Source organism: Mercenaria mercenaria, chromosome 15 (genome assembly GCF_021730395.1).
Source record: "Mercenaria mercenaria strain notata chromosome 15, MADL_Memer_1, whole genome shotgun sequence".
Classification (NCBI taxonomy): domain Eukaryota; kingdom Metazoa; phylum Mollusca; class Bivalvia; order Venerida; family Veneridae; genus Mercenaria; species Mercenaria mercenaria.
In genome coordinates this window covers 51552589-51570085 of record NC_069375.1, presented here as the reverse complement: position 1 = coordinate 51570085, position 17497 = coordinate 51552589, and the positions used below count along the sequence as shown (strand labels likewise).

The 17497-nt window shown below is 34.3% G+C and overlaps 1 protein-coding gene across 3 annotated transcripts in view; it reads right to left on the bottom strand.

The window, feature by feature from the left end:
* Positions 1-279: 279 nt before the first annotated feature.
* LOC123554019 (uncharacterized) overlaps positions 280-17497 on the bottom strand; it is a 74155-nt gene continuing 56937 nt past the window's right edge. For all 3 annotated transcript variants that reach the window (XM_045343860.2, XM_045343840.2, XM_045343849.2), the window contains 3 exons: positions 11566-11616; positions 9719-9817; positions 280-3849 (listed from right to left, as the gene is read on the bottom strand). In XM_045343860.2, the coding sequence (XP_045199795.2) occupies positions 1610-3849; positions 9719-9817; positions 11566-11616 (2390 nt within the window). In that variant the 3' untranslated portion in view covers positions 280-1609. The remainder of the gene's footprint in view (positions 3850-9718; positions 9818-11565; positions 11617-17497) is intronic.

The following is a 17497-nucleotide window of genomic DNA, read 5'->3' as shown; positions in this document are numbered from 1 at the left end:
TCACATTGATTTCGCCAATTCTTAGAGAAAAAAACAAACATCAAAGCGTCTGTTACTGAACATTTAGTTTTTAAGTATCATTCTTAGAACTGATGCCCCGTGTTCATTATAATCAAAACTCAGCAATACGCTGAAAAATAACCTCAATAATAAGAGAAATTTCAATATATTCATTCAATTTCAATATATTCATTCGAACATTACTTGAAATACCTCATATGAACGCCTATAACTATGGTGTAAAATATGTTTTGCGAAAACAAAAACGAACTCTTAAACCAAATTTCGAGAACATTTATATAAAATAATTATGATAATACATTTCTAAATTTCAACATTTCTTATATCATCATTTTCGTACTAAAAATGCAAATACAGTAAAAGACGGATCTGTTCAATTTTTGGAGCAATATCGAACAATTTAAAAAATGTAGTTTGAAGGATAACGTCTATTATGACGGAAATGTTTGAAAATATTGTAGAATTGACATCTTCCCCCTCTATTTCCTAAGAAAACGCAAAATTTATTCTGATGTCTTTCAACAAAATGGTGAAACAAACGGGAATTCAGAAAATCTTACATTACTGCGTTTCCGTAGAAACTATTACATGTACAAGCAAGATGTTTTTTCATGGACTTCTAGGGGGTTTCAATACTCATGTACTCTGAAAATTTCAACACAATCAGTTTTTGTTATAACTAAGTTATAATGGTCGTTTAACATATTACACTTGTATACACTGGTATTAATTTTTCGTAAGCATGAAGACTCCAGGAAGGAAGGAAAGCAGGTCATAACGCTCGGTTTTTCTCCGAATATACCAACCAAGCAGCTTCTGCAAAATTTTAAAACTGTTTACGGTTAGTTTTCGCCGTCAAAAGCCACTGTTTATTGTTGGAAAATGGTATTAAATAAGACAGAATCTTGAGTACAAATCTACCCCGTGTAAGGTGCCCATGGCGCCTTAAAACATCAGCGCTTATCCTCTGATTGTGGCAGAAGACTCGATATATACAGTTTCCTAAATTGCTGTATCAGTGGGCATTTCAGAAGATGAAAAACAACCAACTGACGTAGAGGAATTTCAATCTTCTGCTGGTCTTTAGACTAAAACATGTTTTAATATCTGTACAAAATATCAAATGCCACAGAAGTACCATCTGAACCTGGGCTCTATTGATTCTTAATCTCCATACTAGATTCAAATCATTCAGTTCCGTTAAGTATTCAGACACATGTTTAATTTCAACTGCCACTTGAAGTTCGTAATATGGGTCGAAATAAAATCAGTCATAATGATGTGTTTTTGTTTTCTTATTTTCCTATATATTAAGGTGCGAATATAAGTAGAATATCGTAGTGCATGCCACTTATATAAACACAATTCAAAACAAAATATGACGACAATATGCCAATTCAATTAGGAAATGTAATTAACTTTTTTCAGGAATGCTACCACAGCAGCTTCAGTATTGAAAAAAAATGACTGTTTTCATTCACAAATTCATTGATGTTTATTTTAATCTCAGTGACTTTAACTGAAGGCCAAAATATTTATAAACATTGAACTCTCACTACTCCCTCTTGCGCAGTGGTAACACTGTGTTTCAGAAGAGTTTGTCAATGAGATTTTTCAATGTATCGGGATTGAAATATTTTCGAGGCTGTTCGCTCACGAGAGCAACCAAAACATCTAGTGTCGCTTCTTCTGACTTTATTTTATCCCATTCCTTAAATACTTTGAACATTTTCATTGAAACGTCTTTACATTCCATGTCTATCTGTTCTATTCTCTTTGCTGGAACACCTAGAGCTAAACCAAGATGCTCCCAGCCATAACCAACCCCATGGGTAGAAATATAACTATATTCTTTATCCGTTAGTTTTCTCTTTGGAATGTCCTTCGCAGCTACCTGGTTGCCGAACCATAGCTTCAATATTTTGGTCGGAATCAAACTGTCATGACTAACATGATCAGGACAGCAAAGAAACTGATTTTTCGTATCTTGTACTAACTCAAGTTGATACGTCGCAACACTTCCTTTACAAGAATGCTCTTTATGAAAACATCTAAACGCTTGCTTAAATGGCAGATTTCTGGTACCTTCCAATTCTAAATGACGTAGCTTTTGAAATTCTGCGTCAATCAGCAAGTCTGTAAAACGCCGAAAATAATCTGCCGTCTCTTCAGACACATCAGCTTCAGTGCATAGACTAATGATTAAAATTTCTATTTTTCTGTTTGCATGTAGTACCCAAGCAGCGTGACTTAGATTTATCTTGTAGACGCTTACGTCTTCGAAGAGAAGAGGTTTTCCCTTAAAGTATAAGATAGGCCATGATCCTACAGCTGCAGCTGTAATTCTCTGAAAAATTGTTGGCACAATTGCTTCGTTCTGAAACTCGTAAACAAGTGAAACAGGTGTACATGACTTTCGGTCAATGAAGTCTTTAACTGAACCGTCGTCGGTTGTTTTCAATAGGCTTGGAACAATGAAATATCCTAACGGTTTTGAATTGAGCGCCCCGTCTTTCATTTCTGTCTGCTGTGCTTCACCAATAATCCGGTGTTTTTTCAAGTAAGCAGTTAAAATATCCTGAAACATTGTGAAGTCTTCAGGTTCATTTTTCCAGACAGAGTGTAGTAGTTCCGGAAATAGGATTGCCCTTTCCGTCAGCGCTTTCCACATTGGTTGTAGCTTTGGACTTCGTGCGCAAAACGTCTTTGATGTTATAATGCATCTAAATGCGTGTACCAAAATCTGAGGATTGACAACAACATGCTGACTCATTTCACCTTCATCAAAATAAAAGAATGTACCAGAGGTATGGTGAAATTCTAAAAAGGATTTCAGTTCTTCCTGTTTTCGTATTGGATACTCGTTTGAGTTATCAATGTCAATTAATCTGTCCATTGTAATAATGTTTTCATCTCGGCAATCTTTCAGTGCGCGCTCAAGGGGAATCCATTGAGCAGGTATTGTTTCTTCTTGATTTTGTTTTCTCCCAATTGAGATGACTGTTTTTTGAATGTTCTCGATCTCAGTTATAGATGGATTAATATTGGAAATAGCAAAATGCTCCCTTTGGATATGATGACTCAACTTACGTTCACTGAACATGTCTCTTACTGATTCAATGTACTTTTCAGCATCTATCCTATTTTTAAGTTTATCAGCGTGAGTTCCTACTAGAATGACAGCAGGTTCTGTGCTATCTTCATTTCCGACGTAAGAATGAATAGAGTTCATCCAAAACTCAATGTAATCTTTCATTGTCTTTCCACCTAACTCTGTCGTAAGGGTGTCATCTTCATCTTCAATTTTAGCACTAAGGTCTATACTTAAATCAAATACAAGTAAGTAGACGGCTTTTCTTGAAAGAAACAGCTGATGAGTGGCATAATATACAAACTGACCACCAAAATCCCATATTGTTATGCTTTCTATTTGCTCATTTGAGTTACCCTTTTTCTCCAGTTGTTTTGATAACTTATCAAGTACATCATCGCCTTTTGCGCCTGAAACGAAACTGATTGTCTCTGGGACAGTGCTTTTCACAACATTTGCTATTCTTTGTAAACTCTCATTTTCAGCATTTTCACTCAGTTGTCTTTTCCAAGATGCACCTTCTGCTGTACATGTACATTTCACAATATCAATACCATTGGTGCTTTTGACAGCATCAGTAGACTCTCCTAATAAATTTTTTGTTAGTGATGTTTTTCCCTGGCCATGACATCCTAATACCATCAATCGAATCGTTTTATCGGTCTCTTTGCCTTCTCTAAGTGCATTTTCGTAAACCATTTGACTTAACAGATCACATCCAAATGTCAAAACCGGGCCTGAAATTGACAATCCTTTAATTTGATATGTATGTACAAGCTACCTGCTGAATGATTAGCAAATGAATATGTAGCCAATAATTTAATAATTAAAAGCAGGGGAAAGTCCCTTGAATTAAAGTGTTTTCTCCTAATCACTGTTAATGGTCCTCCTTATTAAAAAACATTTAGACATGTTTGTTAATTTGTTGTCTTGACAAACATTTTCTGCAGAAAGAATGCGCACATTCTAGTTGAATATTTCAATATCTGCTTTGCTCATAATTATTTTTTAAATAATGTAAAACCCACGTTCATTAAACCTTGGAAGTTTTATTATTTTACCAAGTCTTATAGTCATAATAGCAAACTGTAATCGCGTGGTTTTGTGGCATATGTTTGGTTCATTGTAAGGTATGAAACATTCCTTTTGCAATATAAAAGGTGCCTATCTTAAATTAAACACAAAACATGTACAGTCAAAATAAGCAAAACATTAATCAAATTTAGCTGACCAGGCATTGCAGCAATAAAATGTTTACTAGAGCATATCATCCCCTTTACAATTATTACTCCAGCTTACCTTAGGATAGTACATAGTAATGCTAAGGCTTAAATCTATATTTTTTTCATACTAATATTATATGTTAATACTTAAAGATATCCAACGACCATCTTACACTAAAATACTTTATCCTTAGACATTTACTTGTAGAAAGCGCAAATTTAATTTTGTTTGAAAAGCTACATTCATCATTATAGGTCATACGGTAAATGCATTTTTAACATGTTGACAGGTAAAGTTTTACAAAATGTGATTGATCTAAGCCTTAACAATACATATCATATACATATGTGTGATCTGTAATGTATACGTAGCAACAGGAATGTGAAAAGATTTAGTTTAAAAACCACTGCCCACTAAATTATCCATCATTGACATTGTTCACGACTCGAGAGTACGAGCTCAATATTTCACATTCATTAGGTAATTGTCTTTGGATTAGTTTAAACTTTTTTCTTGCAAATTAGATGTAGCTTCTTATTTTATCTGTTCTCAAAATGAATTACATCAAACTATAAATTAGTTCACTGGTATTCGGATACTCCTATCCGAAATGTTAAGGCTAATATTCTTGCGTAGGATAGAATCATTTTTATGTGTGTATGCGATAATGTGCTGTGCTTTCATTTTAAGTATAATGCAATCTTTCTGTACATACATTTTAAGTGCATTAATACGTGCAGCATAGTTCTTAAATATATGTGTGCCTAACTGAACTGAAACGGTGAGCTTTAATCAAAATAGCAATTGCTGTCTCTTAAATTATCCAAAGCGGCTATAAACCATATTTTCATAAGCTAATTCTTTGGATGGTGCACATTTAATTTTTTTGCCATAAGCCAATTCAATCAAAACAGTTTTTTTTATTTTGCTAGAGTGACGATGTAGTAACTGCGTGGTAAGAATATATGCTTATTAGTAACCATTTTTAAAGAGAGGAATTTGCTGTTTTAATCGTTGTTGAAATTGTGATATTTCAAAGTAAATGAAATAAAGCAGTTCGGTTTGAAATGTCGTTGGGATAGATTTTTTTTGCTTCTGATAGATTTGACTCTGAAAATGCATGGATTTGAAAATCTGAACTTGCAACATTGAAAGGAATACTAACTGCTCCTCCTTAAATGAAGCTGGAATCAGAGTAGGATATACAGAACTTTTTTTAGATACCAGAAATGTAATATTGTATTTCATCCATTGTTCCCCTTAGTGAAATGCAACCTCGAATACAGATTTGTTTTGAAATCTGAATCCAATACACACAGCCTTCAAGCTACCCCAGCTACCCCTACCCCTCGAATATCAAATGTCATTAAGCGATTTATGCCTCATCAAAGTACCATAACTTCATGAATAATTTTAACAGCTGTAAGCAAGTGGTTTGTAAACAATTTATCACGCTATCTGGATGATACACTTCCTTATTTGAATAGTAATCCTTGGTTTTCCCCTTCCCACAACAACCCACCCCTTTCTCTACCCCATCCCCATTTTTCATATCTCGTATATAACTAAAACGTACATTTTCTGCTACAGATTCCGTCTGTGACTAGCCTATCTGTTGTACTTGCAGTGTTTGCTGTGCTATGTGCTTCCGAGAAATCTACCAATGCCCTTTTAATTCTAATATGTTGAGTTTTAAGCTGCTCCTGTATCCCCAGGTGATACTGTTAAATAAAAGCATCAGTCGGACATTTTGCATTTTAATCAACAGCGATTGATTAATTTACAATATCATTTATACAATTGTTATAGTGAGAGAGGTTGTATGAACTTTTGTATTGTGCATTTCCCTTTCTTAAATGGTAATGCACCATGTGCAACATCTAATGCACAGGCACAAGAGGAAGCGGCAGATGGGGCAATATATACACCATACCCCAAATTGCAGATGAAAACAGTTAATAAAGGTAAAATAGTATATTTTTGAAAAAGAATACATATAAAAGATGTATAAAATGTACATTGAAGAAAGGGGGCATTTTGTGTTGCCAAAATTATTCGGGAAAAAGGCCACCTGTGAAAGGTCATTTTCATCTATCAGCGGTTCATCATTGAAATGGGAACCAGTGTAGACCTCTTGTATGCGCGAAAATGTGGAAGGTTGGCCTCCTTACCACCCTCCCAAACCACACACACACTCCTTCCCCATCCCTACTTTTACAAATTTTGAAATCGCTCCTATGCGAATATAATGTGGTATATATTTCTCAATTAATTACATCTGCTTAAGCGGGCAATCATGTTGAGACAAGTACTAAATATATTACAGTTAAATTCCTTCAGTAATGTACCATTTTCATACACTACGTAAATACTTCGCTGTTTTTCTACCATATTTACGATTTATTCTAAAATTATCAGTATGTTTTCAAACAAGGAATATCACTATCTGACTGTGAAGATGTTATTACAAACTTCCTAAGCTTCTGGATCTTGAATTTTTTCTGCTGAATTTTAGTTAAGGGGCCTAGGTGGCTGAGTGGTAACGATTACCTATCTGTCCCTGCCGCAGTGTATTCGAAACCCCCCTGGAAATTTACTAAAAGCCATTAATCTGGCTTACGAGAGTGTTGGTTCTCACTGGGTACCCGTCCGTGTCTGAAATAATGATCAAAGGGACAGCTAAAGTATTCCTCCACCATGCAAAGCTATACATTCGTCATACGACCAACAATGTGTTGGTTTGGCAATTAACCCTAAAAAGTATTTGGATAGTGTTTTTAATAGCTCCATTAGCGAGCTTACGACTCTGCTTGTTTGATACATACTACGTTTTTTGGTGTTAAACTTCTTTTTATTTCCTTTTGAATGGAATCGAAATGCTATGTTTTGATAATTCTGTCCTGTAGAGATGCACCTGGTCGGGATTACTTTTATTTACACCGTCCTGTTTAACCGTTAAAGAGTGAGGTTTGATGCACCATAAACAGCTTTATATGCAATTAAAATGCCCCATTATATTCCTCCATTTGCATCTTTTGGCTTAGGGCTTAGTTTTTTTTTCATTTTTGTTATTATGTTAAAAATGTACTCTCGTATTTGGAGTTCTACGCTTAAACGTTTACATTTTTCTTTGTTTTTATATTGATTCTGCTTTAAAAGGAAATGGGTATTTATAGTCTAGATATGCAATGATCACTTTAAACAGTACTTACTATGCTGATTAATAGTAAACAAGTTATATAATTCATACAAGAGGAATAATGACTATACACAAACTTGTGTCATATTGCTAGCTTTACATTTAGGATTTATGTACAGTGTGATCTCGTATAGTGGTGAAATGATTATTTGTTTGTATGTATACTTAACATTTAATATTTATTCACACGATATATATTTGCATAACTTATGAACAAATCGAGGGGTGAATGCGAAAGAAGTCTGAGTGCTTCTTTATTTATATGCACTTAGACCTCTTTCGCATTCATCCCTCGACATTTAAAGAGAAAGAGAAAGAACCGCTGAAGCGGTTTTAAGTGTATGAAGCAGTCCTAGTCAGCGCCAAGACCTCCAATCCCCAATGTCGACATCATTAATTACACCTGTACGTGTAATGATACGACTATGTTAGTCCAGCACCATTCAGAATGTTGATATGGCACCATGATTACCTGTCAAGCTAAGTAATACAAGGTTAGCTTTCTGTAAAAAGATAGTCAGCTTACCGTTTATTATGCTAATGTTCAACATAACTGAGACTAGATTAACTGAGAAGTAAATAATATAATATACTGGTATACCACTACCCAGTTGAGAAAAAAAGAAACGAAATTCATTTAGAACGAGTATGTTAGGGATGTATAATACAATAGCTTGTTCTAAGTTTGACATTGCATTTGCTATTCCTCATACAGAAAGCAAGGTAGAAATAGCCTCCATGGGATTTGAAAGTTGTGACGTTTTTCGTTGTTTTTAAACAAAAATCCTATTGTAATACAACCAGTCGGGACGGGCCGGAATAATGGAAAGTGCGATATTCATGAAGCTACATTAATGCAAATGTCACCCTGGTTACACAATAAGCTAGGAAAGCACAATTGTAAATGCAAAATTAATAAGAATCCGACATCATGTGATTATACCAAAAAGAATAGAGACAAGAATTCGAGTTAACATATGCCAATTGAACTCGGTAATTAAAAGTGGAGAATTCCTTTTTTTAAATTTTGCTTAAGCCACTTAAATGCCCTCATTACAGGATATCGAAAACTGAAAACGTGGACTCTGTTGCAATGTATCATAGAATCCTTAGGCATTATGTCAGTGTGACGCTAAACCCATCAAAACCAAAACAAAAAAGGAACAAAAAATACCCACACACATTAGGAATAATATCTAACATTAACCGAGAAAAGATGTGTTTTTTCAACAAAACAAAATATTTTTTTAGATTAGTGGATCATACTCTGATATAAAAAGGAATATTTCCACACAAGGACACATCAATGCAACATCAACAAAAATTTCCTAGGGCATTATATTGCTGAATATGCATTCCGTACACTTTATCAGAACGTATAAGAAAATTAATGCGCAAACGCAAAGCGTCTGTCTGGGGATAAGACCAGCAGTTAGCATTTGAATGTATTAAAGACATGCTTAGGAGTGCACATATTGTGGTATTCTATAGTCCAATTGCAGAAACAGGATTTACGGTTGGTGTGACAACAATCCTGAAAAATTCAGACCGGTAGCTTAATTCCAGCAGAACACACAGTTATACAGATTTCAGAGACCAAAGGTTTGTATCCGGTATCTAATAAAAACATGTATGCTGATTTCAAAAATTCACGATCTGATGCTCTTGTTTTGATGAAGGTGTAAAAGTGGTAGTAAGGGTGGGGTGGAAAACAATTGTGTTTAGCGCAAACTCTAAAAGACGAAACAGATTATTTCATTTTAGTAGAAAGCACTAGATAAAAAACTAAGTTAATGGAATCTATAAGAAAATCCAAAATAAGTAATAGCAGAATCGATTTAGTTCAGATTGTTCGTGAGAGGTAATGAAATGTGCAGCATCCTTCACGCGTGCTACCCCCGGCTTAAACGGAACACCATAAGAAGATTTATTGGAAGCATGGAGCGCAAGCAATAAGTCTGTATTCTGTAAAAAAAAGTTTATATAAATCAAGCCGGTAATCAATTTTATGCAAAGAAAAGAAATCTTACCCGTAAATTTAAACAAATCTAGGCCTTTGTTAACTAGTACAATGTTTATTCCAATGTTATATAATAAATATGATCATAATTGCAACCGTCACAATAGCTTTGTTGCTTTACCTTTTAAGTATTAAGTATATTATAAAAAAATTAATACAGTACCTTTGGAACTAAACTCCATCTTGTTCATGTTTGGTAGCTTTGACCCTTTCTTTTTGGAAATATACAAACTCTGGTGGTGTTTGAGAAGTCCTATGTTATCTGATAGAATAAAACATATTTAAGACTATTTGCAATAATTGTATTTTAGATTGAAAAACATTTGGCCATTACCTGAAAACGTTTATTAAATTTTGGTTAATGTTCACATTTTCAGCCAAATAGTTTTAAGTACGAACAATGATCTATCAACAGAATTATTCACTATAATGATAATAAAGGTATGATTTCCTAAGAAGTCGCAAATCTAAAGTAGCTCAAAAAGGGCATTTCGAGCCTATATAGATTATTAAAAGCTGGAGAGACATTATATTACATAAGCGGAACTTTGAGAAAACATCCGTCTTTTTGGATAAATATACTTCATGATTAAACAAATATGATTGTGTTTTTACATAAAAAGAAGGCAAACCTTAACGTTGGTGTTCAACGTCAAACATCTACCTAAAAGTCTATTTACATTGCAAAATATGCATTTTTCAGTAATTGATAAAATTAGTGCTCCTCTAAATTGCAGTGGGTTATAAAAATATTAGATTTGCATCGCTTAAGGTGTGGCCCATGTAATAGTGAGCCTCCTTCTTGAAGAGTATTAAATTCCTATAATAAGCCTACTTTGATTTAAGTTTTTTCAGGTTCAAGCCCCACTGGGACCAATTTGTTTTCCTTATATTCCTTTTTTGTAGTAAGTTTTTACTTTTTTTCAAGACTTATTGATTTATTGTACAAAAGTAAAATATTTTCAAGTGATAAGTGATTTCTTGCTGTTCAAAGTGTATTTACCTCTGAAACAGAAGGGGGCAGAGTTAGACATCTTTATATATACTGTTGCCTTTACTCTTTAGATTACATATTGTGGAAGAAATGTAGATAGGTTTTACTTCTGCCCCAAGGTTATTTTTGAATGAAGTGAGCAAAATTTAAAACAGTCCCACAGGAACCGACCTTAACATTTTCAATGTTGAAGTTAAAATTCTGTCTTATTAAATCCATTTACCTGAGCCACCCTAAAAATGATATTCACAGTTTTATTTTTTGCTTTATAATTGTTTACCAATAGTCTGGCGTTTCTTTTATCAAAATTAATGGTATAATGAATTCTCTGCAAACGTTTAGACAGTGGCCATCACTTTGAAATTTGTCTCTACTTGAGCTTGAGGAAATATCATGAATTATACAAAATTTATATAAAACGGCACGGTAAAAATTGTTTAAATTTTGCATACATGTCTCCCACTGGATACAGTATATTGCTGTAACATTGTTTTGAACATTTGAAATATTCACTATTAGGTAGGTCATACCTTAACAAAGTAAGGCAAATCTTTAGCGCCATAGCTTGTACGGAATGGAAACGAAAAGGAAAGTGTTCAATTTCAGTATAAATGCAAAATATGGACCTCAGTATATTTTCCTAATGCATCCCTTATGCCGTTGCCTGGCTGGAAACAAAGCATTAAAATCTGAGATATATAAAAAGAGATCATTCAAATACGTATTGTTCCTGCACTACTAGTATACACTTCCTTCTTCATCACTGAATTCTCTTGAGTAGAGGTAGAAGTCATTTTTGAAAATTTTAGTACAAAAAGGAGGGAGTAATTATTATGATAACTCTATCACACTATATATAAAGTTCATCAGCTGAATTGTCTCAAATATTGTGAGTGAATGGCAAAGCTAAGGAGTGATTTACACATTATTCTCGATAATTTGTAAGTTGAAATATATTTCAAAAGTAACATAAGTTTACATGGTCAATTAATTAGGATTTCTCTTATTGTACCTACCTTTACCCGTGGTTTCTGACATGTTTGGCAAATCCGAAGGTCTTACACGACCTGTAACGACATATCGGAAAATAAGAAACACTTATGCTACTAAGTTGTTCTTTTACTTAATGAGACAAAATCCTGCTCAATGTGAATACTTGTGATCAAACACCGTCCAGCGTCCTTTGTCTTCCGTCTGTTGACCGTCATTATTTGCATATGCTACTCTACTAAGTTTATTACAAAGAGGGTCGTGATGACCCTGGATCGCTCACCTGAGTAATATGAGCCACATGTTTCAAATGTCCAACTGATGCAAAAATATTAAGAAAGTGGGTCAGTAGGCCAAATTCATGGTCACTCAAAGTCAAGAATCGTGTGCAAAATTGTACATGTCATCCAAGTTTCAAGGCTGTATCTTAAAAACAAGAAAGTAGGTCAGTAGGCCAAAGTCACAGTCAGGTGACCCCTAATCAGGGTCATCAGGTATTTATAATTAAACAGTCTAGGAAATATGATCTGATAATTTTGAAGTAGTTTTCCTATATAACTCATATAAAAAGTGATCCCCAGGGTGGGCCTCTTTTCACCAGAGGGGCATAATTTGAACAACACTGTTACAAAATTCGTAACAATACTAAAATTCGAAACTTCTTATACAATCATTTTCGTAAAACTGGACATTCGGTTAAAGATGTTTCTGTTCAAGCTGTTGAACAATTAAAGTATGATATTAACATGACTTCTGGCTTCAAGACAAAACTCAGACATGTCTCTGAACTTAAATGTATTAAATTTCGGCAAACACCCCTTTCCATTAGGTTTAAATGATAACATTTATCAAAAGGGAAATATTTCGAAAGATTCCGGAATTGATATATTCTCTATCTATTCCCCAAGAGGACGCAATACTCGTTTTCATGGTGTCCGACGAAATGGGAATATCAAATGTAAACTTCGCAAAAGAATGAGTGTTGCTGATTGCCATATGATACTAAAACATTCTAGTAGACATGCTATGCTATCGTGTTTAACCTCTTTACCTGTTTCTTCGTTGAGGCAAATTGATCAAGAAGCTGATAATATTTATATGCGTACACACCCATTTTACGACACTACTTCATTGATACAAACTTATACACAACATTTTCTTAGACCTCATATTGATTCTGAATCCGACCATAAACGAAACTTTCTAAAATTATCTTTCACAAATAAAGGAATCGAGTTTATTGATTTACCTAGTATTTTGAGAGACCAATTTGTAGTTAACTCTATTCCTAAATATTTCAAGAATTCAGAAACACCTATTATCTGTTACAAATATAATAAACCAGTTAGAAACGTTATATTTAATTACAATCAAATTGTCTCGGATTTAGATATAGAACTTAATGTTCCAAATAGTTGTAACTGTAAAGAATCTAAATACTGTTACCAACCAGCTGGCCATGTCATAACGGGTAATTTTAAGATTTTTAATGATAAAAGAATCAGAAATATTTTTTCCAAAGGTCCAAAATATAGAATTCCCTCGTCTATTAACTTTGAAAAATGTCTCTCTGAAATAACTCAATCTATTGATGACTATATTAAAATATGGTGTCGGAAGGAAAATGCAGATCAGAACGCTCTCACTGAATGGAAAAAGAATATATTTAAAATCATTAAAACTCGAGTTAAATTTTATGAATCAAATCCTTCCTTATTACCTCCAAAACCCAAGTTTTCACTTCGAAGTTTAAAGGAAGCTTTATCCAAGGTACATACGAACTTTGTTTTCACTCCTGCAGACAAAGCTTCTAATATTATTATTATTATATGACGCATTTATTACACAGAAGTATTACAAAATGAACTGAAACATACAAAAACTTACCAGTTATCACAACTAGATGAGGAAACTATTGCAAAAAGTCATGCAAATCATTGTATAAATTTTAATGTCACACTTGACGACAGTCAAATGAAGCTCCCTACTCTTTATTGGATCCCTAAACTTCACAAAACTCCATATAAAGCTCGATTCATTGCAAATTCAACCTTATGCACTACAAAAAACATTTCTATACTTTTGACTTCCTGTCTAACTACAATTAAAGACCACGTACAGAAGTATTGCTCCAAGGTTTATGAGAACTCGGGTGTTAATCTGTTTTGGTCCATCAAGAACTCTGGAGATGTTATCAAAATGCTAAAAAACAAACACTTCAAATGTTCGATGATAAGTACTTATGATTTTTCTACTCTTTAAACTAATTTACCACATAATCTTATTAAAGACAAACTAGTAGCTTTAATTGAGAAAACATTTGCAAGAGAAAACGTTAATTATCTGGCTTGCAATGAAAGTAGAGCATTATTTTCTAACAGTGCATTTAAGGGATACAACCTATGGAGTTGTGATCAGGTTTGTGAAGCTCTAAAGTTTCTACTAGATAATATATTTATCAAATTTGGCAATAAAACTTACAGACAAGTAATTGGTAACCCGATGGGAACCAACTGCGCTCCCCTCATTGCTGATTTATTCTTATACTGTTATGAACGAGATTTCATGCTTAGTTTATTCACTGAGACACAATTTGAAATTATTGAAACTTTTAACGGAACCTCAAGGTATCTTGATGATATTTTAAATATGGACAACCAATATTTTTCAGAAATGGTGAAATATATTTACCCTAAAGAGTTACAGCTTAACAAGGCTAATACTTCAGATTTAGAAGCGTCATTTCTGGATCTAAATGTAAGAATTGTGAATAATAATCTAGAAACGAAAATATATGATAAAAGGGACGATTTTAATTTTGAAATTGTCAACTTTCCCATCTTGATGGAGATGTCCCTCGAGCAACATCATACGGTGTCTATATTTCACAGCTTATTCGATTATGTTGACAGAAATCTTCATATCACCAAGAAATTGTTACAACAGGGTTACCGTTATCATAAGCTACGGAAAGCTTTTAGTAAATTTTACTACAGACCGTCTGAACTATTAGAAAAATACAATACGCCCCTTAAGACACTTTTAAAACTTGGACTTACACACCCGGAATACTATAGAGATGTAGTTTATAAAATTCGGAAAATTAAACATACCCCTTATTTTAATCACATTTTTGTAAAACTGGTTAAAATGTTTATCAAAAGAGGATACGATGCGAAAATCGTGAAGCACAGTGCATGTTTAGTGATTGACCCCTCTACAGTTAATTGCTACGCTTTCCTATTTGATGGTGCGATGACTAATAAAGTGTAGGACTCCATGATGCTTTTCTCCTAAATCCTACATACAACGGACGGAGTGAGTTGATTTTTGTCTTACAGTTTTCTTAGTCGTGCCCTTAAAAGTTAGGCTCTTGTTGCTCTGACTTCAGACAAGTTGTTGAGTACATTGGTGTAATTGTACCTTAAATTTACCTTAATTTTATGTTTTGCTTTATTTATCTGTTACTTTTGCACTAATGTTAGAGCCTTTCTCAGCGGGGATTTTATTTACATTGTGTTGTTTAACTTGTTGAAAATAAGTGAGGTTGGCATGCCCTAAACGCGTTTAAACACCCAGTTTCCTTTATTTGGGTAACTGACCGTTCCAAGGTGGTGCCCCTATTTTCAACAAGTTGTTTTGTCTGTCTTGTATTGTGTGTTTGTGTTGCGTATGTTTTCTCGTTTGTTCTAAGCGTTTTTCCTCCGCCCCACTCCCCCTTTTGCCCTCTCCTTTCCCTTGCATTTACGCTACTTTTTGCATCCCCTCCCCTTTACTTTTAGTAAGTTTTTGTGGCTCCTCTTTGTTTTGGCAGCCGAATCCAAAGACAGTACTTGATTGTTTTTCCTACTTGGGTGGGTGCGTTTCTATGCTTGTGAGTCTATAACGGTGCCCTGCTGTTTTCTTATGTGTTGCTTGTTCGTTTTTCTATGTTATTCAGTTGATCATCGTTGTGTGTTTATCTTTGGTACACGAGTGTCTGCGCTATTGTGGTTTACGTTGTAGTGCGTCTGTTTTTAAAAGAACATGGCATTCCCTTGTATATTCGTCTTTGTTCAACTTTCACCTTCGGATTCCTCCCCCACCCCCGACCCCATTTCGCTCCTTACCAATTCCTTCCCCTTTATCAATATTTAGCTTATATTAATATGTAATTGTTGGGTGTTTGAAGCATACCGTCTGAAATTTTTTTCCATTACAGCTTCTTTTTTGTTGTGAGCCTACTATGTAAATGCGTGGCTCTGGGGCTGTGTTTTTGGTGTTCTGTGCTTCCGAGAAATCTACCCTTGCCTATTATCTTTTTTATGTAAAACTTGGGACTCCCGACGTGGGGCCTCTTTTCAACTCAGTGGCATAATTTTATTTATCTTGGTAGAGGACCACTAGGCAATGTAACAAACAAATATCAAAAGGAAAAGTTTTTTCCTATATGTCTATGAAAAAATTGGGACCCCAAGGGCTTTTCACCCAAGAAAAATGTTGACGGACACACGACGAACGACGCACGACGGACGACGCAAATTGAGCGGTCACAAAAGCTCACCATGACTTTTCTTCTTTATCAAAAACATTACCAGTAGGGAGTGTGCTTTATACTACCTTTATGTATAGAGTGAAAACTTTAAGAATTCTTCTCATCCAAGACTTCTGCACCGATTTTTAAATAATTTCATAGGAATTTCCTTTCGTATCTCATCTATAAACAAGAGGGTCATGATGACGCTGGATCGCTCACCTGAGTAATATGAGCTACATGTTTCAAATGTAAAACTGATGCGTAAATATTATAAAAGCTAAAATATTTAAAAAGTAGGACACATCCATGGTTGCTGAAAGTAAGTGTTAAGATCGGTATTCGAAAATGTATATTTCAAGTCTGGATCTTAAAAACACACACAAAAAAGTAGGTCAGTAGGGTAGAAGGTGAAGGTGACAGTCAGGTGACCCCTAATTACCTTGGGTAATCAGGTAATTATAATTAAACAATCCAGAAAATATTATCTGATAATGTTTGAAGACTTTTTCCTATATAACTCATATACAAGAGGGCCAAGAGCCATCGCTCACCTGAGAAACACACCATAACAGTGAAAACATGTTTGACCTAGTGATTCATGGAAACAAATATTCTGGCCAATTTTGATTAAGATTGGACCAAAAATGTGGTCTCTTGAGTTAAAACAAGTATTTTCTTAGATGCGACCTACTGACCTACTTTTAGACCCCAGATGACACATATTCAAACTTGACCTAGATTTTGTCAAGGCAATCATTCTGACCAAATTTCATGAAGATCAATTGAAAAATACAGCTTCTATCACATACACAAGGTTTTCTTTTATTTGACCTAGTGACCTACTTTTTGAACCCAGATGACCCATATTCAAACCTCACCTAGATTTCATCAAAGCAATCATTCTGAAAAACTTTCATGAAGACAAACTGAAAAATACAGTCTCTATCGCATACACAAGGTTTTTCTTTGATTTGACCTAGTGACCTAGTTTTTAACTCCAGATAATCCATATTCAAACTTGACCTAGATTTTATCAAGACAATCATTCTGGCCAAATTTCATGAAGATCAATTGACAAATACAGTCTCTATTGCATACACAACGTTTTTCTTTGATTTGACCTAGTGACCTACTTTTTGACCCTACATAACCCATATTCAAATTCAACCTAGTTTTCATCAAAACAATCATTTTGACTGAATTTCATGAAAATCAATTGAAAAATACAGCCTCTATCGCATACACAATGTTTTTCTTTGATTTGACCTAGTGAACTAGTTTTTAATTCCAGATAACCCATATTTAAAATTGGCCTTGATTTTATCAAGGCAATTATTCTGACCAAAATTCATGAAGATCAATTGAAAAATACAGCCTCTATCGCATACACAAGGTTTTTCTTTGATTTAACCTAGTGACCTAGTTTTTGACCCCAGATGAAC